The sequence below is a fragment of the Festucalex cinctus genome, chromosome 1 (genome assembly GCF_051991245.1).
Source record: "Festucalex cinctus isolate MCC-2025b chromosome 1, RoL_Fcin_1.0, whole genome shotgun sequence".
NCBI lineage: Eukaryota > Metazoa > Chordata > Actinopteri > Syngnathiformes > Syngnathidae > Festucalex > Festucalex cinctus.
The window spans coordinates 60,400,125-60,423,766 of record NC_135411.1 but is presented as its reverse complement, the minus strand read 5'-3'; the positions used below and the strand labels follow the sequence as shown (position 1 = coordinate 60,423,766).

Here is a 23,642-nt window from a genome sequence, read left to right as displayed (position 1 = left end):
TGCAGCAGTCAGTGCAGCACCTGTGTGGCTGATGGTTGGAGTTGAGGAAGTTGGACAAGAAGATCTCAGAGTCAATGGTTGGGGAGAGAATGGAAGGTGGATGGCTGCGGTTGATGAACCAGTTGGCTTTACAGTAGATGAAGGGAGACATATGTCATCTTCATTTGAGGCAGAATTACATGAACAAAAATGGGGAGAAAAAGAGAGGAAGAGTGAAAGAGCAAGAAGGTTGAAATTGTTTGACGAGGAAGAAGCAGGAATGGAAGCAATAGGTGAGCGCAACAAAAAACTCAGAGGTGAAATAAAAGATGAAAAACAAGAGGACGTGAAGGAAGTTTATCAGCAAAACAAGCTGAAAGAAGACGAAGGAGGAGGAAGGGAAGCAAGTGTTAATCGGCACGGAACTTGGACTGACAGAAGGGAGTGCCGTTGCACACAGTACGCCATTTCCTCGGGCCTACTGTCAGCCATGATGATTCTATCCAACCTCTACTTCCTGGTACCGGTCTGCATCCTTGGACTGGTCTATGGTATGATTGGAAGGACACTTTGGTTACGCCCTCAGAGCAGCCGCAGAGACCAAAGTCATCGACACACTGTCAAAATGCTTGGTGAGCATCTAAGGCAATAGTAGGGTACTTGCGTACTGCACTGTACTGTAATCGTAGGACTTCCCCTTGTCCGGACCTGTAAATAGCTGTAAAAACATAAACAACATGAACATTGTTATGTTTTAAGAGAAGTGAATGTAAGCTATGCAATTTCACAACAATTTCAAAATGTTATCATAACATCTCTATGACATCGCAAAAAACAAGAATTATAGCATACTTTATAAATCAGCTGAATATCACTCATCAGAGAGTGTGTGCTGCTTGATACTAAAATTCCTTTAACTTTTGGAAGCAAAGCACAGAATGTGTAAAAATAAAAAAAAATACAAATACACCTTATACTGTGTGTATGTGGCTTACACATCACAAAACACAGATTTGGCCGCTCACTGCCATCCGCATGGACATTTTCCCCTAAGTGCCATTCGACACGCTTTTGTTGTCATCTCGGACTTGACTTGGACTCAGCCATTGGACTATGGGGCATATTCACTAAGAATGCGCTGCATCCGGTAATAGCGCAAAATATTGCATCACAACTGCACCCGCAGTCTGCGCCCAGTTACCCACCTATTCACTATATGCTCTAATCATATACCGGGACAAACACGCCCACAAAACTGACAGCTTGGAGTAAATTTGCACCTGATTTACCACACATGGCAATGGATTTTCGCCGAGAACATGGTTGTTATATTAACAGTTGCGAGAAAGATGACATTATCAGAAAGCGAGGTTGGACCGAGAGGAAGCGTTTAAGCTGTCATTAAGCTGTACAGAGCAGAGAGGACGACAATGACGTCATTCATTCATACAAATTATTGGTGCGATCGTTTTTTGAAAATATATTTTCAGTAGTTGGCGTGGGCGTACAGTATGCATCTGGCACGTAAGAATGATCGTAAAATGCCTCCCCACCATTGCCAATCAGCCCGGGTTACGTTATGTGTCCTAAACCAACATAGAAAATTTTCCCCCTCTCTCCCTCTCCTCTCTCTCTCTCTCTCTCTCTCTCTCTCTCTCTCTCTCTCTCTCTCTCTCTCCTTCTCTCTCGTGATCAGCCAGAAAGGGATGTGCACCGTGTCACCGTATGCACTGCTGTCATGTTCCCGGGATCGAGGTTGCGGCAGGTTAATACATGCTTTCCAAAAACGTTATTTGCGTCAGGCAAACTCCATGTTGCTATTTGCGCTCGCGTTAGTGAATTAGACACTGCATATCAATGAGTCTCATTTGCATTGGGGTGGGCATATTTTGCGTCAAATGTATGCAAATTAACTTATTTACATACGCGCAAATAACACCGGCACACCGGGGCGCAATCTGGTTGGCAGCGCACTTCGTGATGGATTTCCACATCTGCGCGTTTAGTGAATTAGGCACTCCCGGATTGCTCCATTTTTACGGGTTTGCGCCGTGCAAAGGCGAAGCAACCCTTTAGTGAATAGGCCCCAATGTGCTTAGCTAGCGCAAAGCCACTCCAGGCTTATTTTGTCCAAATTGAGGCAACAATTTTTTTGGGAAGATTCTTTCGTGAAGTTTAATTTTCCAGGCCCGAGATGGCATATGCACATCCTCAATTTGGGAGTTGGAGTTCCTGCAGACCAAACATTCACCTCAAAAGAGTGCCAAATGCTGTACAATTACAAAGATGAGACCAACCTTATATTTGTCTATATTTTCAGTATACTGCGGGCGTAATAACCAGCTACGCTAATACATTTATGTTTCTGAGAAAAATAACAATTGTGATGTTGTTGTCTTCTCTCGCTAACTCTTTTGTCCTCACAGGAGTAATCGTAATGGCGTTTGTCCTGTGCTGGCTGCCCTTCCACGTTGGTCGGACGATATTCTTTTTCTCCCTGGGCACCGGGAGTGACCAACAGACTGTCAGCAGTGATGAATCTGTCAACAACATTCGCAATGTTACTAAAGCTGCTACATCAGACCTGCATGTTGTTAATACTATGTCGGCGTATTCTTCTGAACCACCCACCAGAAGTCAACAACCAGATCCAAGTAGTCAAAGAGTCCCAGATGTAGTTACAAACACTGTAGAACACAAAGATTCAGTACACACAAAACAATCTACACTTGCATTCACAGAATCACAAAGCGACCTCACACACTTCACTAACGACACACACAATGACACACATTTGTATTTTCTATACTATCTATCACAGTATTTAAACCTGGGCTCCTCTGTGCTCTACTACCTCAGTGCTGCTGTCAATCCATTACTGTACAACGTGATGTCAGCCAGGTATAGACATGCCGTACACAGCCTCTTACAGGCACACTCAGAAAGACAAGGCCGGCACTTGGAGGCACTGGAGATCCAGCGCACTACTTCCAATTTGTAAAATATTAGGCAAGGCAGTTTTATTTCATTAGCACAAATCATACACAAGGTAACTCAATAATGTGCTGTACACAAGACCTACAAGCATAAACAAACACAGGAGTTAAACAGTCCTTATATCTACATTTTTTTTTAAATACCATGCACTTCTCTATTTATTGTATGCTATTATCATGCATGTGTTGATGTTTTTAAAGAGGGTTAAATATGGCGTATGTACACTGTACAAAACAGACACATATGTGTCCACTCCACACATGATTTGCTGTCTATTATATGGCATGTTCCACACACTGATAAATGTCTTCATTTGATCCCCTCCACATTGATAATGGCATTGTTCTTGTGTTGTCAGCTTCAGAATGGTTCTCCTGAAGTTTGGAAAGCAGGGCAGCCTTAGGCTAAAGGACAATTGATTGGATTATATTTGTGAACCAGGCCCATCCTGACACTATTGATGTTTTGTTGGAAAGCAACAATATGAATCTATAAAATTGATAGTGACTACTCAGGTGAGTGAGGTAATCATTCAGGTTTATTGTCTGCTATCATATGATATATTATAAGATTACATGAGCAAAACTCATCTGGTATCTCACCTGGGTTTTTTTTGTTTGTTTTTTTATTTGTTTGCAAATGTTGCTGTTGTTAAAATAACTGTTTTTGCTTGTTTTTAATAGTGCTTTAACTACACCATATGATGCCCAAAGTGCATTACAATGCCTCACATACTGTGACCAACATCAAGTTGGTCTCGCTCAGACCCGTGTTCTCGTCGCTGTTGTAACTGACAATTTACACCACTAGATGACGCTATGGTCCAATTATTCATACAGCAATGAGCAAAGCATAAGCAAAAACGGAGGGAGCTGTCCACCTTCCTTCGATGAATAGGTACCGTGGAAGTCAAGCTTCCCACCTCTTATTTTGCATATTTATTTAAATAGTGTTTATGCTTTGCTTACATTCATACGTACATTTGAAGTCATCAGTTGAATTAATACATTACCATTTGTGTTAGCTGATGGGATCCTTTAGTTATAGTTTTCACATAAAAGTAATTGGTTTGTTTCGTAATTTCTCACGAGTTTCTCCTTTCTCTGTGGTGATTGGTGGAAAACTTGCGTTGAGGCACGCCCATTTGAGTGCAGGTCAGGTGCACATCATAACTCTGATTGGAGTCTTCCAAGCAGTATCCAGGAGGAGGGAGATTTAACTGGGGGGACTCAAACTAGAAAATACATTTAAAGTGTAACTTGAAAGAACAAAAACATGTAATGTATTGCTACTGCTAGTGTGTATATATCTAAGAATGTAAATAATATTAAGAATGTTTTTCATAAATCTGTCACCTTGTGGACCCCACTATTTAAGTGGGTTGCGCGAGGAAAGTTGTCTGAATTGCTTGCTGTATGTGGAGGAGGAATCTCTGGTTCTGGTTCATGGCACTGGGGTGATTAAAAATGAACTCACACGTCTGGTTTTCCCATCTTATTTTTTTCCACCATCTCGGACGCTAAGGCTATAATGCAGGGCTTGTAAGAGCCCACTTAACAAAAATTTTACAGGAGACACATGCACATACATATATAGTTAATATTATTTTTACAGACAATGTGAAGTGTTTTTTTGTGATTTGTTTCTAAATACATTAAATATATTTGACAATAAGCGCTGAATTTATACAAAGACTCAGAATAATGCGCGTTGTAGTACTGAATAGGTGTGGTAAAACCAAACCCACATATGGTAGGCTGCTTTCATTTGTAACACATTTTACATTTACATTTTAACAAAGGACAAATGCTATCATATCTTCACTGAAAATTACATGCAACTGAAAGATTTTCGAAAAGGGCAGGTGAGGCGATATTCCCAAGAGATGGGTGGGTATTCATAACAATTTAGAGATTCCAATTCCATTACAGTAGGGGTCTCCAAGTCCGGTCCTTAAGAGCCCGTATGCAGCCTCTTTTCCATATATCTTCCTCCTCCAACTCACCTGAATCAAATGTTCAGCAAAGATGGACAAACTCTCTTGATGACTGGACTTGGAGACCCCTACATTACAAGATACTGCTTATTGATCTGATTCTTTATCAATTCTAATTGGATGAGTGGATGAACATAATGCAAATGATATACTGTACTGTATATCATTGATATTATCATTATGCTCCAACGATACGATAATACAAATGATCTTTCTGCATCATGCTAGCCAACATTTTGCATCCGCAAAAAGCTAACTTTATATCCTAAAAATGATTTATATCCCAAAATAGTATCTCTTAAAATTGTACAAAATGAATGACTATTTTATATAGAAAAAATATTATATAGTACAGGCCAAAAGTTTGGGAAGACTTTCTTATTCAATGCATTTGCTTTATTCTCATGACTGGTTACTTTGTAGATTCTCACTGAAGATATGACATATCTATTTATAAACTGATGTGGAATTATGCACTTAAGTTATGTACTTAAAAAAAGGTGAAATAACTGAAAACATGTTTTATATTATCGATTCTTCAAAATAGCCATCCTTTGCTCTGGTGACTTTTTTTTTTTTAACATACTCTTGGCATTCTTACCTCTAGGAACTTATTAAAGAATGTTGGAAAACCCTTTCAGGTGACTACCTCTTGAAGCTCATCGAGAGAATGCCATGAAAGTGCAAACAAGTAATCAGAGAAAACAGTTACCTATTTATGTATTTATTTGATTATTTTCACCTTTTTTTTGTTAAGTATATAACTCCACACGTGTTCGTCAGTTGTCGTAGTTGTTGTCATAGTTTTGATGCCTTCAGTGAGACTACAACGTACATGAAAATGTCATGAAAATAAAGCAAATGTATTGAATGAGAAGGTGTGTCCAAACTGTTGGCCTCCCTGTATGTCTGCATGTGATGTCATGAATCAATTGTGTGACGTAAGAGGAATTGATAAGTGTAATTGTCAGACAAGCAAACAAACAAGTTTAGTAATGAATTACTTTTTGATTTCCAACCGTAGTTGTGAGACTAATTGATATAACTTAGTATTGGTGTCAGTATAATTTCTCTCCCTGAGGGTACACCAATGTATAATGACAATAGCCTGTGATGACAAGGCGAGGTAAAGTAGGACTCAGACGCAGGCGTAAGGTAAGCCACCAAGGCAGCAGGTTTATTTCCGGCCAACAGGTGTCTCCTCTCAAGCTGAGAGGAGAACAGGGAAGCAAAAAAGTGGAGAACAAAAAGCGCTCCACTAGGGAGGAAAAAACAGGCAAAAGGTACTGGGGACAACGAAAAGCGCTCCGCTAGGGAGGAAAAAGGGCACAAGGCAAAAGGGGTAACAAAAGGCGCTCCACTGGGGAGGAAAAAGCACAAAAACAAGGCAAAAACACCTGGCAACATGAACGAGGACATAAGGACTGTGGGACGCTTCCATGCACTGACTGTGACACTTCGGCACTGAGGGGAGAATGCAGGTGGCTTTTATTGCTGTAGGTGATTGGTGGCAGGTGGTGATAATCAAGGGCGGGGACCGGTAATTATGGAGCGGCAGGAAGGGCAAGTGACCTGGGGTGAGATGAGAGTTAGGGTTTTCAAAGTAAAACAGGAAACATGGATAATAAAACAAAAGCATGGGCCGTCACACCGGTGGCGGCGTGACATGTGATGTCTATACTACAGTTAATTACACTAATACAGGCGCAACATCCCCTCCCCAAGGAAACCTAATTTGGTACAACTTCCACCTTAAAGATTATTATGCGTGCATGAAATGGCTCTTTCCTGGCGGTGTACTCGAAGTGAGAACTTGGGAAGAAATATGCATTTTCATTTATTCTCTGCTATCTCTCTGGTTGCGCATAACCACATAAAAATGGCACTCAAGCAATTAGCAAAAACAAAGCAGCACTTCAGAGCACACGGTACAGTGGGGAAATCAGCGCCGTGTTTCTGGCCTACTGATACAAATTCAAGAAATGTCGGTGCATTTCAGTGGAGCTGAACACCATTTAGCAGGAGAGTATTTCAATAGAATTAAGCACTCAATTAATCTAGCATCACCTGGGTGCAGTTTGGACACACACATTGATACATTATTCTCATCTCACATGTGAGTGCACATGTTTTAGAGCCTCAAATCACCAGAAACAACCATATGCAATTCTCCCTCTTCTAGAAGAACGCACAGATTTCATTGAGTCCCCAAACAAGGTGGTGAAAGTTGCACCGGGTGGCAGCCTCGCCTGTGAGAGGGAGAATGTCAATGAGCATTAATTATGGAACAGTAAAGGACAATGGGGGGACTATTGGATTGAGATGCTGCCCAATTACTGTGTCAAAAAAAGCACACATGAAGAAAGGATTAAGATCTAAGCTACAGGAGAAACATTCGATTTATTTTAAGTCACGAAAGAATGCCAGTCAAGATTTACGAACTGTCCATCCAAAATTTAAATGAACTTTAATTGACTGAAAATGTATTTATAATATGTTCAATGTGCTCCACTGATTGGTCTTTACCTCAGCATGTCACGCCGCCACCGGCGTGACGGCCCATGCTTTTATTTTCATAGTCATGTTTCCCGTTTTATTTTGAAAGTTCTAACTCTCCTCTCACCTCAGGTCACTTACCCTTCCTGCTGCTTGCTAATTACCGGTCCCCGCCCATGATTACCACCACCTGCCACCAATCAAGCCACAATAAAAGCCACCTGCATTCTCCCCTCCGTTGCCGAAGTGTCACACACAGTCAGTGCATGGAAGCGTCCCACAGTCCTCGAGTCCTCGAGTCCTCGAGTCCTCGAGTCCTCGAGTCCTCGAGTCCTCGAGTCCTTGTTCCCGGTGCCTTGTTGTCTTGCCTTGTTTTTGTGCCTTGTCCTACCCAGCGGAGCGCCTTTAGTTACCCCTTTTGCCTTGAGCCTTTTTCCTCCCTAGCGGAGCGCCTTTTGTTGTCCCCTATACCTTTTGCCTGTTTTTTCCTCCCCAGTGGAGCGTTTTTAGTTCTCCACTTTTTGATTCCCCTTTCTCCTCTCAGTGTGAGAGGAGACAGCTGCTGACCGGCAATAAACCTGTTGCCTTTGTGGCCTACCTTTATCCTGCGTCTGGGTCCTACCTCTCCTCGTCGTGACAGTACACTTCGGCCAGCATGGACCCAGCAGGAATGTCCGAATTGGAGCCCTGGCAGAGGAAGGGGCTTGAAGCCGGCGCCCGAGCCATTGCCGAGCTAAAGGAAGTACTGGCTTTGGTCCGTGGCGTCTGGAGTGATGGGTCGGACTGGCCTCAGGACCCTGAACCTCGCCTGCTGCAGCCTCTCGCCCCTGAGCCTTGTCTGCTGCAGCCTCAAGCCCCTGAGCCTCGCCTGCTGCGGCCTCTCGCCCCTGAACCTCTCCTGCTGCGGCCTCTCGCCCCTGAACCTCTCCTGCTGCGGCCTCTCGCCCCTGAACCTCTCCTGCTGCGGCCTCTCGCCCCTGAACCTCGCCTGCTGCGGCCTTCCGCCCCTGAACCTCGCCTGCTGCGGCCTTCCGCCCTTGAACCTCGCCTGCTGCGGCCTTCGGCCCCTGAACCTCGCCTGCTGCGGCCTCTCGCCCCTGAACCTCGCCTGCTGCGGCCTCTCGCCCCTGAACCTCGCCTGCTGCGGCCTCTCGCCCCTGAACCTCGCCTGCTGCGGCCTCTCGCCCCTGAACCTCGCCTGCTGCGGCCTCTCGCCCCTGAACCTCGCCTGCTGCGGCCTCTCGCCCCTGAACCTCGCCTGCTGCGGCCTCTCGCCCCTGAACCTCGCCTGCTGCGGCCTCTCGCCCCTGAACCTCGCCTGCTGCGGCCTCTCGCCCCTGAACCTCGCCAGGCGCCGCCCAAAGACCCTGAACCTCGCCAGGCGCCGCCCAAAGACCCTGAGCCTCGCCAGGCGCCGCCCAAAGTCCGGGAGCCTCGCCAGGCGCCGCCCAAAGTCCGGGAGCCTCGCCAGGCGCCGCCCAAAGTCCGGGAGCCTCGCCAGGCGCCGCCCAAAGTCCGGGAGCCTCGCCAGGCGCCGCCCAAAGTCCGGGAGCCTCGCCAGGCGCCGCCCAAAGTCCGGGAGCCTCGCCAGGCGCCGCCCAAAGTCCCGGCGGCGCAAGCGCTGCGGCTGCCTTCACCTCTCGTCGGGCGTCATGGACGCCCTCCTGAACTGCCTTTGGTCTGGGACGGATGGGTGGGCCGTGTTCCCACCTCCGTGCCCCCTTCCGCCCGCCCTTGTTTTTGGGACTTTTGATGTTGAAGGGCCGTCAGGGGCCGGCCATTGAGGGGGGGGGTACTGTCACGCCGCCACCGGCGTGACGGCCCATGCTTTTATTTTTGTGTTCATGTTTCCTGTTTTGTTGTGAAATAATGATTCCCCTCTCACCTCAGGTCACTTACCCTTCCTGCTGCTTGCTAATTACCGGTCCCCGCCCATGATTACCACCACCTGCCACAATAAAAGCCACCTGCATTCTCCCCTCCGTTGCCGAAGTGTCACACACAGTCAGTGCATGGAAGCGTCCCACAGTCCTCGAGTCCTTGTTCCCGGTGCCTTGTTGTCTTGCCTTGGTTTTGTGCCTTGTCCTCCCCTTTTGCCTTGAGCCTTTTTCCTTCCTAGCGGAGCGCCTTCTGTTGTCCCCTATACCTTTTGCCTGTTTTTTCCTCCCCAGTGGAGCGTTTTTAGTTCTCCACTTTTTGATTCCCCTTTCTCCTCTCAGTGTGAGAGGAGACAGCTGCTGACCGGCAATAAACCTGTTGCCTTTGTGGCCTACCTTTTTATCCTGCGTCTGGGTCCTACCTCTCCTCGTCGTGACACAGCAACTTTGAGGTTGTCATGTCTTGGTTCCGTGTGGGTGAGTTTTGTTTAGTTTGAAGTGTTGCTTTGGTGTTAGCACGTCCGCCTTCCAGTTCTGAGGACTCGGGTTCGAGTCCAGGCTCCGGCCTTCCTGGGTGGAGTTTGCATGTTCTCCCTGTGCCTGCGTGGGTCTTCTCCGGGTACTCCGGTCTCCTCCCACATTCCAAAGACATGCATGGCAGGTTAATTGGATGCTCTGAATTGTCCCTAGGTGTGCGTGTGAGTGTGGATGGTTGTTCGTCTCTGTGTGCCCTGCGATTGGTTGGCAACCGGTCCAGGGTGTCCCCCGCCTATTGCCCAGAGCCAGCTGAGATAGGCTCCAGCACCCCCCACGACCCTTGTGAGGAATGAGCGGTCAAGAAAATGGATGGATGGATGTTGTTGTGGTGTTTTTGGCCTGAGTTCTCCTCGTCCACCTGCGTGTGTCTTCCCTTCCCAGTATGTGTGACCAATCAGTGCCCTCAGCCTATTGTGTTTCCCAGGTGTGTCTTCTTAGTGTTGGTATATTTAGTCAGTGGTGGGAGCATTGTTACTGTTGGGCTGTCCTGTCCTGTCCCGTCGTTGCTGTCGTCAAGTGTTGGAAGAACTGCGTTTTTGGTTTTTGTCAAGTCCCCCTTTGTCTTCATCACGTCAATCGTCCATGTCACCAAGTCTTCCTCGCTTACATCAAGTCCCCCTAATCTTCGTCACGTCAATTGTCCCCTCGTCTTCGTCATGTCCAGTCATCCACGTCTCCCTCTCGCCACTGTGTGTTGCCCACGTCCTGCCAAGTCAAGCCATGTTTAGTCCAGTCATGGCGACCAGTCCGCTCATGACCCGCTCCAGCATGGCTACCTGCTTCCCCTTGTCCGGTCTGGTCGTGGCGACCAGTCCTCTCACATCCCATCCAGTCTGTTACGTGTTTTGTGTAAATAAAGTTCCTCACATTGCCCTTAATGTCTGTCTCCCTGCCTTGCTTTTCTGCACTTGGGTCCATCCACCACGTTCACCCTCACCCACTCGCGCCACCACCCCAAACCATGACAGAGGTCATCTTCAGTCAACAGCAAGTGGCAAAATGGCCGCTCTCTGAGATGGATAAAATGAGCGTTTTTTTTCTGCATAACCCATTTTTCATAAACACAATATTTATCAGTATGCTATGTTTAGACTAGTCGGGCCGCAAAGGACATGTAAAAAAAAAAAAAAAAACTATGTTTTTGGGTTTAATTCCACTTTAATACAATCAAATACACGCAAAAAGGATAATAAAACTAACGATAATTAATTATCGTTAGTTTTCGTAGAAACAGTATTGCTAATTAGCAATACTGTTCTTTGTTTTCATTTTTCTAAATTAATTTCATTCATTAGCTTTTGGGTTAATTCTACATTTTGACTGTATGGTTGCACAGAAGAAAGAAGGTTGCACAGTTGTCCGGGAATTGTAGTTTACTTTCCTGAAACTAAGCAAAAAACTAAAGACAATACTAAAACTAAGAAAAACTAAACTAATACAAAGTATTTTTTGGGGGGGAAAAAAGCCAAGCTTACCCAGTCTAAAAACTAATTAAGATGAGCTGAATTAATTAATTAGATAAAAATAGTACTGGAGGGCCAAATAAAAAATGCGTGAAAAATGTTACTGTGAAATAAATTCCTGGATACTAGTCAGTAAGAGAGTGAGTTAGTCAGTAAGAGAGTGAGTTAGTCAATAAAACCCAATATCGCTTCAGGTTGAATTACAGAAGGTTTACTTGCTGCTTCAAGACAAATACCGCAATGATGTGTTAAAAAAAAAAAAAAAAAAAAAAATCCAAGCAGAAAAGCAGTCAGTCCTTTTCCTTTCCTCAAGACTAAGGACCTGGACTTTGCAGGCTTGAAGCCGCCTGCTTTCTGCCACTATATTTGGAAAAGCCTCACAGTGGTAGATTTCAATGTTTGACACTGATACCTTCCCATGATACTCTCATATTCAAGTTGTAATACCAACATCATCACTATATCACTCTGCCCTCTCAATTCCACATGCTCAAAAGCTCCAGCAAACACAAAGTCCCGTGCAGCGAATGATTGAGAGATTTTAATCATGAAGTGCAAAAAACCCAAAAAAAAAACATGCGGACTTGCTCGCTGGCATCATCAATCACCTGAAGGGAATTCTCTTAATATGCATACAATATAGTTTAATGTAATATAGGTTGCATTCAAATTGGCTGTGGTCCACACACATACACATTCATATGCATGTAATAAAATAAAAGTGTTGTATCAGTAGGGAGATGTTTCATAGCATGGCTTTTCTGGAACACACAAAAAAATACAGCTTGGTATAAAGCGTTTATGTTAACACTTAAGTTTAATAATAATAATAATAATAAATAATAAAATAAATAAAAATAAAAAAGCTGTGATGGCATACGTTTGTGGGTTAGTCTCAGTTTCATTATGGTTAGCTTACTCCTGATTCTAATCACAAAGGTTCCCAAAAGGTGCACTGAAGAGCAAAAGATGCTTTGTTTGCCTAATCGTCATTCGTTCGTTTCAGTGCATTATGGATCCACAAGCCTTATTGACAAGTGTCAATGCGGAAGATTTACTCAATATTGTCATCTATACCTTTGAAAATAATATGGTAAACATACCTATCTTATAGACATGAATGGTGCTTCTTAACAATACAGACTCTATATACAAAAGTCTCACAAAATCCTGGTCCGGAATCTCGGTTTTCTTTCAAGCTCCTGGTCATCTACTGTGGAATATTGACATTAATGGATATTTCTCCTTATTTATTATGCTCATCATAAAATGTGTTCTTCAAACTATGTAAATTGAAGTTGTATTTTGTGTCAGACATCACTTTCATCATGAATATTCATTTGACTCATGACGTATGTTGCTCGATCAGCTCAGTACAATGACTCAACATAATGGAGGAACGGCCTTGTTTTCGCTCAGTGAAGCGTATCGCTGCCCAGCGTCATGTCGACCAGAGTGAGAGCAGGTGAATATTCAACTTTGGTCACATTTCTATTGTATACAAATACAAAACCATTAAATCCACAGTGAATTTAAGATCATGTCAATGATGTAAATGCAGAATAGTTGTCGGGCAAGTGTTATCGTTACTTATTTGGCTAACAAGCATACAGAGCTTCATAGATTGTGCAGTGAGGTATGCGTGTGTACTGTATTGACGTTTGCTCACGTGTCCCTTACGTTCCATTGATATTGAGCAAAATAATCTCTGTATATTAGTTTGCACTTAAAAACATGGCCTAAATTAAATAAAAAGGTTGAGTTAAGTTCAAGAGGATAAAATACATAAAACCTACATTTAAATTTGTTCACAGTATATAGGTCTCAACCCTTCAAATGAGAAAATCTTTTGTTATGATTCTGGGGAAGAAGAAGGGGGAAAAAAAAAAAAGAAAAAAAAAGTCTGTGAGCAAGCCATTTTGAACTTTAGCCTCACATTTAATGTCAAAATCAGCCAGTACTTGCTTTGTATATATGGCATTCACTTGTAGTCTGGACGCTGTTAGGTGTGGAGTGGATCCCAGAGGCACGGAAGCATGAGTCAGCGTTAAGGTTTGTTGTACACAAGCACACCAAAAATACAGAAATCTAACCAAACCAAAAACATATCAAGTAACAACAAAAAACAAACATCAAGACAGGGAAATAACAAAACGAGCTTGCAAAAGGCAAGAAGTAGAACTTAAAGTGCTTACACAAAAACCGGTAAGAATCAGAAAACAATATCAATACCAACCAGCAGGCGAAATCAAGAATCCAAAGAATGAGGTGAGAGCCGAAACCACAAAGTCTTAAGTAGCTCGGGCGAGAGTACTTTGCAAGAGATTTAGTTCGACAAACACAACATACAATGACAAGGTCTATATCGCTTGGCTAATCAGGACTCATGAGGCACAGGTACGGCAATCAGGGCAGGTGCTCAGAGGTCAGGCAGCTGCAATCACAAAAACAACCACTGAGAGAACATCCCTGGAAATACACAACATGACAGACGCAGAGAGGGAGTCTCAGAATGTCGAGAAGTATTCAATAAGAATCTTCAATAACACCTCAAAAACTCCCGTCATTTAAAAATAAAAGTCCAAAATGCTTCATCGGAGGTTGTCGCTTGGAGATGCACACGACCGGTTTAATATGTCCTCGGCTGTCAAAATCTGTGAGATTAATAGACCCTTCCAGTGTGACGTCACATTGAAGTGTGCCCCTAGCGGTGATGGTCAGGGCATCCATTTGAGTGAATTAGAAAACAATCAGTGTGAGCTAGAAAATAGGTCAAACAGTTGATAAATCAGCGGTCTGTTTGTTAGCAGCTAGCAAGCTAAGATAGCTCGAAGACTTCGATATACGGCAAGACGACGCAAACGGACACAAATGATTTAATGAATGACAATTTACACCATGAAAGTAGTGATCGATGTACTGTTTCAACCAAAAACAACATACCTTAGGCTTCCGCTTCCACTTTGCCCCCCAGCAAACTCCATTTTTTTTTTTTGTAGCTAGTGGCTCCAAACGACTTGTTTCAATGATTCGCAGTAATGTAGTGTCCTACTTGGGAGTTTTTTTTGTGACACCTGACATATTTCCCACCTTTTATCGAAAACGCTCGACGAAAATCATGCTCTCTACATTCATTTGTCATGGGATGTTTGCGGCGCGGGAGCTAAGCGGTGACGTCAGCTGGAAGGGTCTATTGCTCTAATTAGTGGTTGGTGACACGGAGCGAGAAGGTAGGACTCAGACGCAGAGTGTAAGTTGGCCAACAAGGCTGCAACTTTAATCCAATTGAACAAAAAACACCTCTCAAGGAGGGAAAAAAGGCAGAACAGAAAAAGCTCCAAACTGGAGATAAAACAAGGGCACTCAAAAACAGGGACAACTAAAGGCGCTCCGCTAGGGAGGAAAACAAGGGGCAAACTAAGGGCGCAAGACAAAGCAAGGCTAGACATCGAACGAGGACTGTGGAACAAGGACTGTGAGGACGCTTCCATGCACTGAGATGTGACACTTCGGCAACGGAGGGGAGAATGCAGGTGGCTTTTATGTCCGGGTTGATTGGTAACAGGTGGTGGTGATCATGGGCGTGGACCGGTAATCAGTGAGCTGCAGGAAGGGTAAGTGACCTGGGGTGAGAGGAGAGTTAATACTTTCAAAATAAAACGGGAACCTGACTTTGAAAACAAAAGCATGAACCGCCACTCTGGTGGCGGCGTGACAGTTGGTGTAAGTTATCATCAACCCAATGGCAAAATCATTTCATAAATATAGACTATATATCCACTGTAATGGTATTTGATAAAATAATTAGACTATTAATGGTAAATTGGGATTTACAGAAAAGTTTAAAATTAAAAATAAATATTTGCATACAAGCATGGAAATACACTACAGTACGTTAAAGAAAAACCCTTTTTGTTGCACTTCACCTCTGCCACCTGACAAATGATGGAACATGAATAGTTTGTACTTATTGAAAGCTTTTACATGTTGGTACATATTACAAGAAATATGACAAAAGCTACATCCACACTATAGGCTATCTAATAGAACTGTAATTCCACTGAATTGAACAAAATTGTTCCACTTCATTTATTCGTATTCTGTTTGTTTACTATTCTATGTTCCATTCAGTGGGATTCAGATTTGATTTGATCTGGTAAGGCTCAGTTCAACAGCATGTTTGATATTATGCAATTATAATTGTCTTTTTATATACATATTGAACTCCAGGACGTGTTTTTCTTATATAGTACACAGTTGTAATATTGGGTTGAAGTATTGTAAGAAATGAAAAAGTTGCCTGTCATGCTGGTGTCACGAGTCAATCAGGCCATAATAGGTGCTATAGGTACGATTTGCCCAGTGGTAATGGCTGACTCACACATGCGAGTGCACACACAAGAAAGAAGACAGAAGGGGGGGTGGAAAAAAAGCAGCAAAGAAGCAGGATTCATTTCTCTCAGTGTATGAGGTAAGGGAGGTGGGGAGGAGCAAGAGATGCTTTATAAAGGTGCAACCTCCTTCTGGATCAACATACACGAAAAGCACCTTTTTTTGTTCATAATTTGACTTCTGAGTTGTTGTTTTTTTACCGGCGCCTTACTTAAAGTGAGCATGGACGCGCGAAAGTTGGCGACTGTGCTGCTGGTGGTGCTGACACAGTCTCTTTGTCCACTGGGAAGTCCGCTCACCAGCCAGGAGGAGGGCAGGGAGGTGTGGAGCCTGGAAAACTGGCAGGTAACACTTGATAGGAACAATTTCATTTTTAAAAACAATTAATTTGTTAATTCAACTAGGGAGCACAGATGATACAAAATAGACAATAGAAAAGCAGATTAAATTTTACAAAAAATATTTGAGTCTGACATTCCATCAGTATGCATTTATTGTTTTACAACAATGTTTTGATCAGGGCAGTTGTAATGAAGTACTGCACTGAAGTAATGCAACAAGTGTGCACTTGTAGAACAGATATTACACTTCTTTTTTTTCATCCCTCAACTGGAAGCAGTGTGTGCAGATTAGTGATAATTTACTTGGGCTCAGAGGAATTTGAGGTGCTTATGGAATCCTTTTACAATTCACACAATGATGCCATTTCTGTATGCACCTATATTAGGTTCACTTCGAGTTTGGTCAATACGATCACATGTAAATTGCTCTGTTGCCCACTGTGGGGGTGTGCGTGTGTGTGTAGGACTACCCACTAGAAAGGGGGATAACCATCCGTCTGGCAGACCTCATTAAGCGCTCTAAAGCGCAGCAGTTCCACGGCCTGATGGGAAGGAGCTTGGGTAAACAAACACATAAAATTACATAATATAATAATAGTTATAATAACTGTGCTTCCAGGGGATTACACAGAGTTCCTTTTACTGTAGGCACATTTTATGCTGTTCTCATTTGCATGCCTCGTCTCTTCCAGGGGTATCACATCCGATGAGTCTGGACAGGAAAAGTAATGTTATCATACAGCTATATCGGTTTTATTTCACTTTTCATCTCTTTCTTTTAACTCATGCCTTCTTTCTCTTGGGCAGGAAATAAAGGGGAGATGTTTGTAGGACTCATGGGGAGAAGAAGTTTAGATGAAGGTATGAATATGAGGTTATCTAAATAGATTTTTTCCTCCATTATTGTTGATGTATTTGTTCTTACCTCATCTCCTGCTATTATCAACATGTCAGTTTATTCCTGCTGTGTTCTCCCAGATATGCAAGAGGAGTGGAAATCATACTCGTATTGAAGATGCAACACACGCCAAAGTTTTTGTTTCAATTCTGTAATGTACGACTGTGTCTCAGTTGACCTACTGTATGTTGTTTACCAACAGGACATTGTGCTAAAATACATGACATGCAACACACTACATTGTTATCAATACTGTCTATGTTTGACCTGTTTTCAATTCCCACTTAATTAAAGGTAATGTGTTAAAAATGTATTGATTCTGTGTTCTTGCTTTTAAAACGCAGCTGCTCAATCAAGACCACGGAAAATGATCTATACAGAGCATCCAGATAATAATACTCTTTCACCGTTTCTGGCCACTTTCAAAATATAATACCTACATTAAACATTACATCAGATCTTCTCCTGAATGCACATTGTATTCTGCCATACAAACATCACACCACAGAAACCTCATTGTGTGTTTATTGAAGAGGAAACAAAAGGTGGAAGCTAACACAAAAGCACAACAGAGCTACATGTTCGATGCTAAGTTATGTGTCACTGCTGCTGCCTTGTGTCACTATAAATACAGAGCAAGGTGCTTTGAGATTCGGGATTACATCGCTGGTGCTGTATGGAAAAGTTCACTCGAGATCTGTTCTTGTCCAAAGTACTGTAAGTGTTTCTAAAGCTGCTGGTCCATAGCTGCCATTGGCTCACTGAATAGGCTACTAAATTGAGAGGCACAAAGACCAACAGGTACATTTGTAACATGTTCTAAACAAAACAATACAAACAACAACAAAACTTCCCTTCTGTTGTACTGTATGCATTGTGTTCATCAAACTTTATCGATGCACTTTCCGATAAGCACATTTCAACCTTGGCAACACGTATGTACATGATTGTTTAGTTTTTTTTGTTTTTTGTAAAAAGCAAAATACATTGAAAGAAAAAAAACATTTGAAGATGCATTACGGACTGACAAAACAATGGAAGGTACCACTAAACATAAATATTTTAGTTTAGTAATATTTTAGCTTAGCATTAGCACTGGAAACGACTCAGAGAAGAAACGATGTAAAAACGTGACATTTTATTTGTGTCATTAGCACAACATGTTAGTTAGCCAAGGGCTATATCCCATTTGTTTCTAAGGAGCATTTGAAAAAGAAGCCCGAAACGTCAACAAGTTTCATGCTAAAGAGACTAAGATAGGATAATCTGCTAAATGCTTGCTTGGGGTTGTATAATAAACCTCTTAATAACTCCTTCCAAATTGTCCCAACCTAATTGTATGTTTATCCAAATCAGTCTGTGTGCAGTGTCAGTCAATTAATGACAAAAATACAAAATATTTACTGAAACAAACTTAGAAAAGAACAGTTTGCTTGTTTCAGTCCCATATTCTTTGCATCACCAACAACACGAAAGAGTCGGGGCTATACATTTGTGACATGATTTAAGTCGACTCTTCAGCTGGATTTACACTGTGAGGTTCTGCTTTTTTGCTCAGAGTGGCACACTTTGAATATGTAACATGGCAGTGTAAATACTCAAAAAACAACATGTAATCGCATATCTTCAAATCTGACTCAGGCCTCTTTCGTATGTGGATAAAAATCCAACATGTTCATCAGATAGCTATCAATATCAGTGCAATGCAGATCAAATACCCTGTTGATATGAGCGTTTTACTCAAAATGAATGTGTAAATTGGAAAAGAATGGATAGGGCTTTATTTTGGAATACGGCACTTGAACTTGCAGTGTAAATCCAGTTTGACAGGATAACAGAAGACTGCAAATGGAAATGCCTTTTCCCTACATCGTTCAAGAAATTCCCAATCTAAATGTATTGTTACATAAATATTTCTATTCATAAGGAACATTTCACACATTCTTAAAACATAAATAACACAACTCAAATCGAGTTTGAAAAAAAAGGCTGAACATAATTTCACACAACAAACAGGATCGAAAGTCTTAACATGAACTATTTCAACATTTATACAGTGGTGAAACCTAAGAGGTAGGAAATGATTAAATATTGAGAACTTTGAAGGGAAGGAAAATATGAAAATCTCACATATGCCCTGTTGATGACGCAGAGCAACATAAAAATAAATCAAGGCAGGTCCCTTCTTAAAGACATACAATAGTCCAAATAAGGCCAATGGCAGCTATAGCTTACTGGTGTGACAGGTCGAAATACCTGGCATGCATTCATTTGTTACACAATTTCAAAACAAAGGAGTATTAGTGCCTGCATCTACATTCTCTTTTTACATAAATCTGGCCAATTTTCACGTGAATCTTCTCAAATAAAATCCACAAAATGCGGAATTTTGTCTCAACAATTATTTTCAAGTATTTTCCAGTCAGAGCTCTGTCCTATTATTGAGAACGTTATGTGTTTCTACCTGCATTGTGCCGTCTTGACAACAGTGTAATTGAAGCACTCTTTTCCAAAATGAAATAAAATCCCCCCAAAAAAAGATCACTCTTGCCATGCTATTCATTGTGTCCAGACTATTCAATTTCTTGAACATTTACAGAAGGAGGCTACAAATACTTTTTCCTCGGACAAAACAAGTTTGTACAATTTTCAGGGCTGAGTAAATAAATCTGAATAATCCAATGTATCATCGATTTGATAGGCAAATGTTTTGGAAAAGAGTTCATCAACGGTGCATGTTATATGCCAGAGAAGTCAAGGAATACACATAATAGGTTGACAGATAAGCAGTGATCCTTCACACATCCTACATTACCGCCCGCTACAATTTTTCCATACGTTCTTATTCAGGTTGACAACCATTCAAGGGAGAACACCACAGACTGTATTATGGGTCAACAATAAGCAGAAGCCGAAGAGGCAACAAATATATTGTCGTCATTGGAGTGAGTGCAAAAGCCGGAGCAATGTTGACTTTGTAGAAAGCCGCTGGAAGTGTTTTTAAACAAGAGTGCCAGTGTGAATAATTTGTGTGTGTTTGCCAGTGTGCAGAAGAGGATGTGACTGTTTTTTTTTTTGAGTGGGAGTGTGAAAAGATGCTCTTCTACGTCCCTTTCGGCGGCGTCCACTTCAAGGCTGTGGGGTCGATGGTCTTGCCGTTGCCACGTTTGCGCTCCTTGGCCTTCCAGTCATCAATAAGGTCCTACAACAGGTTTGGAACAGACGTTTGTCAGCAACAAAGCAAATACTATAACAAGAAATCAATAAAAACTGCAAATTTACTGGTCGCTCATGCACGAGTAGATGTAAAATTCGTTTTTCATTGTCTGGAATTTTAGGGGTAAATACCACCTTTTGTCTCGTTGAAAAATAATACTCCAATTTGTGGGCTCTTTATTCAATTACAAACTGTTTTTTTTGTTGTTGTTTTTTTTAACTCATGGATTTGTTGCTATTTGCGGCAGGGCATAATTGCGATATTCAGATTTTCTTTTTTGACTCTATACTCTTTTAAAACCTAAAATTTTCACGTATTTGTTGTTCATGTGCTCAGGCCAAAGTATTGCCCAGTATAAAAGTAAAGATTTGGAGCCATTTGATGCCAAGGAGTGATGGACAAATGAAGCTTCATGAAGCACTTGTGATATTTTTTGACTCCTCTAGATGGCAGTATTGGTTTAAAGATGCAATGGAAACGGAATTAAATTCCATTGCCACTAACCTTTATCTTAAAACCAAGAGCCCAAACATGCAAACGGAATAAAAATGCTCCATATAAACACCTCAATTGGAATGAAAATGTTGAATCCGAATGGAATTTCATTCGGAATCACAGGAGTGGTATATTTCTTTTGTCAATCTGAACAAGCGTCAGCTGTGTCCGGTATTCGCATGCTCTGTCTGTCTTGATGTAAATGCATCGTGACGTCGGCATTTCCGTATGTAAAAAAGCCAAGAGCTCATATGCGAGGGGAGAACATGTTTTAAAGTACTTGGAACTTGTTTTTTGTCAAGATGTTGCTTCAATAAAAGTGTTAAAGCTATCACAATTACTGTTCTAAATGACGCATGAACTTCATCTTAACATCTTAACTCATTTGCTCACCAAAACGTACAAAAACGTTCAATTTTAAATATTGCCATGGTCCCAAAAACGTATTTATACAGTTTTTTTTATTTTATTTTTTTATGTTGGAGCATACAGAAGGCGTTGATGCACCCTCTGACCAGAAGAGGTCGCTTAAAGCAATTGTAGTTATTACAACAAAACAGCCAGCGGGTGGCAGCAAAGTATAAGTATGTTGCAACAAGCTCTTTTTTTCCAGGGGTTTCAACAGATTTGTAGAGCTCGACCGATTAATCGGTCGATTATAGTACTTTTCAAAATAATCAACAATCAACCCAAATTTAGCCGATTATTTTACTGTCCTTAGTTCCGCACAAAACAGTACATGCTGAATGGCGCAGAAACGTACTTAAATTTAGCATATTTTGCACTTGAAAGCTCATCTCCCAATTCCCTGTTTATAAGTTGCTGTTTATTAGATTATTCTACGTGCACAATAACCATCTAATTTAAGACAGCAACAAGTACGAGACAAAAAGGTACTGTATTTCTAAACTCATTTATAGTACGATTTAATTTTATTTCAGCTCATTTCACAGAGGTTTTATGTTCTTTTTTCCTTTTTTTTTTTTCCATTAAGAAAGCAATCCTGTAGAATACCTCTGTCGTCTTTGATTACAATTCGCCGGTATCCGGACCGATGACAACATATCTTCTGCTACAAGGTATAGATGATTGTTCTGTTCACTTTCGTGCTGAATGGTGTATTTCGATATTTTTTTGGTTACTATGTCCATCCATCCATTAGCAGATCGGCATATATCCTCACAATATTTATATAAATCATTTGTGGAGAAATCTCAAAATGGACAAAGTCCAACTGTCTAATATTGTCCATATCCCTAGATTGATCCTCCCGACATGTGGACCTTTTTGCCAGAGCGTTTCACATATAGAAATATTATACTCAATTAGAGTGATCAACCCTACCTGTCGTTTTAAAACCAAGTGTTTCCCCTTCCAATATTTGAGCATCTGGAGGGACTGCAGCGTGCTCACGATGTCCACTGGGTTCACGGCAGTCTCCTGGCTGATTTCTGACAGTACAAAGATAAAACATTGAGGATGAGTATAACAAGTAATACAATCAAGAAAGTGGCCTTCAGGGTTGCGTGTAGTGCTTGTATGAACTTTCACAAAAGTTGACACGTTTTAGCTTCCGTTCGTTTTTGACTAGGTCTTTGTGTTAACAAATGTTACACACTCAATTTCTATTTACCAGTACTTACTTACTGAATTACTTGTAGGTTCTAAATATAAAATAATCAAATGAAAAACACGAAGGCAGTAAATGAGAAGAAAAAGTAAAAATGTGGAGTTGACAGCAGTCAAAAGATCTACTGACATTGAGACGGCTCTACAATGAGTGCAAAGAACAAATTGGAGGCTTGGAGTTGTTTCTGAGATGTGCTGGTGGTTTGCTGTGCCCCACATGATTACAGATGATGCCAGATGACACTGCGCTTGCTTATATGCGTGAAATTGGTTTGGTGCAGGAAATGACGGCTCCAGAACGCATAACCTTTCTACAGCGACAAGTTGAAGGCACAGAGCGTGCCATGCATTTGACGTAAAGCAGGAAGCCTTAATAAAGAGCCCCATGCATCTAACAAGTGCAAAGACGAGCCGGAAATAGGAAGTGGAAAATTCAAAAGGCCATTTTGCCATCGGCTAAAGCGCTCCACATCAGTAGCACTAACATTCCCTGTGGACATTACAACTGAGGCAAGGGAAAGGTGGTTTGTGTGCCTTAAAGACACTTTGAACCCATGTCAAGCATGGTTTGATGTCTTTTTTTGTTTAGGGTTTATAGTTGACAGTAACCATTTGGAGCATGATTAGCCTGAGGACTAATTAAAAACTCATTCAATGACAGCCATTTCTTTACCCTACCACATAAAAATATATATATATATATATATATAAATACATACCTGAGATGAAATGTTTTATTTCCAAAGACAATAATACGTCCTTGCACTTTAATTACATCAAACTAGCAGGCATCGAAGACAAAGAAAAGTGTTCAGGTTCATATAATAGCTGCACCATGGTTGCCACGTCCAAATACAAATTCTCAACAATATTAACAAAAGAACCCTGCACAGACAAATCCCTGAATTTCATCAGGCGTGGCACAGAATAGAAGCCTTGTGGGTGAATGACGGCAGTATACTGACTTTCAAATCATATGGCTTGGACTTATCTTTTGTGACTTATAAACATTTACCTCCACTAAAAGCAAGCATGGGAAATACAAACACACACACAGCCTCACAAACCTCAACAGAAGAGATAAAAAAAAGAACAAAGGAAGGAACAGAGTGCTACTCTTCATTGTGTTTAACCTGGTAACCTTATCTTGGACTATTATTTATTTGATGCTTTTCCTTTGTAAAACAACTTATTTACTGAGTGAAACATTTTTTTGCATGACAATAGCTACTGTGAACAGCAAGTCCCATGACTACAAATGCAGTTGTCTCATAAGCAAAACGTCTTTAGGTAATGTTAGTGTATCTGTGGTGCATGACTGATAA

General features: G+C 41.7%; 3 protein-coding genes across 6 annotated transcripts in view; 2 read left to right on the top strand and 1 right to left on the bottom strand.

Annotated features, from left to right (window-relative positions):
* LOC144010756 (growth hormone secretagogue receptor type 1-like) overlaps positions 1-3,395 on the top strand; it is a 5,493-nt gene extending 2,098 nt beyond the window's left edge. The window contains exons 3-7 of the mRNA XM_077511548.1: positions 1-96; positions 418-611; positions 2,406-2,493; positions 2,782-2,976; positions 3,335-3,395. The exon at positions 1-96 is cut by the window's left edge and continues 203 nt beyond it. Coding sequence (XP_077367674.1) covers positions 1-96; positions 418-611; positions 2,406-2,493; positions 2,782-2,976; positions 3,335-3,395 — 634 coding nt within the window. The remainder of the gene's footprint in view (positions 97-417; positions 612-2,405; positions 2,494-2,781; positions 2,977-3,334) is intronic.
* Positions 3,396-15,715: 12,320 nt separating this feature from the next.
* On the top strand, positions 15,716-17,287 carry tac4 (tachykinin precursor 4). 2 transcript variants are annotated; one of them, XM_077502120.1, is made up of 6 exons: positions 15,716-15,816; positions 15,955-16,082; positions 16,543-16,639; positions 16,771-16,803; positions 16,886-16,939; positions 17,057-17,287. In XM_077502120.1, the coding sequence occupies exons 2-6, from the start codon at positions 15,960-15,962 to the stop codon at positions 17,089-17,091; spliced, it is 342 nt and encodes a 113-aa protein (XP_077358246.1). In that variant the 5' UTR covers positions 15,716-15,816; positions 15,955-15,959; the 3' UTR covers positions 17,092-17,287. The 2 variants fall into 2 exon arrangements, with proteins under 2 accessions (XP_077358246.1, XP_077358158.1); XM_077502032.1 differs by lacking the exon at positions 15,716-15,816 and having other exon boundaries at positions 15,900-16,082.
* Positions 17,288-17,485: 198 nt separating this feature from the next.
* Positions 17,486-23,642, bottom strand: part of LOC144002975 (histone acetyltransferase KAT7-like) — a 28,663-nt gene continuing 22,506 nt past the window's right edge. For all 3 annotated transcript variants that reach the window (XM_077498664.1, XM_077498669.1, XM_077498675.1), the window contains 2 exons: positions 22,033-22,139; positions 17,486-20,178 (listed from right to left, as the gene is read on the bottom strand). In XM_077498664.1, coding sequence (XP_077354790.1) covers positions 20,080-20,178; positions 22,033-22,139 — 206 coding nt within the window. In that variant the 3' untranslated portion in view covers positions 17,486-20,079. The remainder of the gene's footprint in view (positions 20,179-22,032; positions 22,140-23,642) is intronic.

Bases quoted from the DNA above. Each gene is read 5' to 3' on its own strand.
- tac4 (XM_077502120.1), top strand. From the start codon at position 15,960: ATGGACGCGCGAAAGTTGGCGACTGTGCTGCTGGTGGTGCTGACACAG. The intron at 16,083-16,542 runs GTAACACTTGAT...GTGTGTGTGTAG, and splicing joins GGAGCCTGGAAAACTGGCAG to GACTACCCACTAGAAAGGGG. The intron at 16,640-16,770 runs GTAAACAAACAC...CGTCTCTTCCAG, and splicing joins CCTGATGGGAAGGAGCTTGG to GGGTATCACATCCGATGAGT.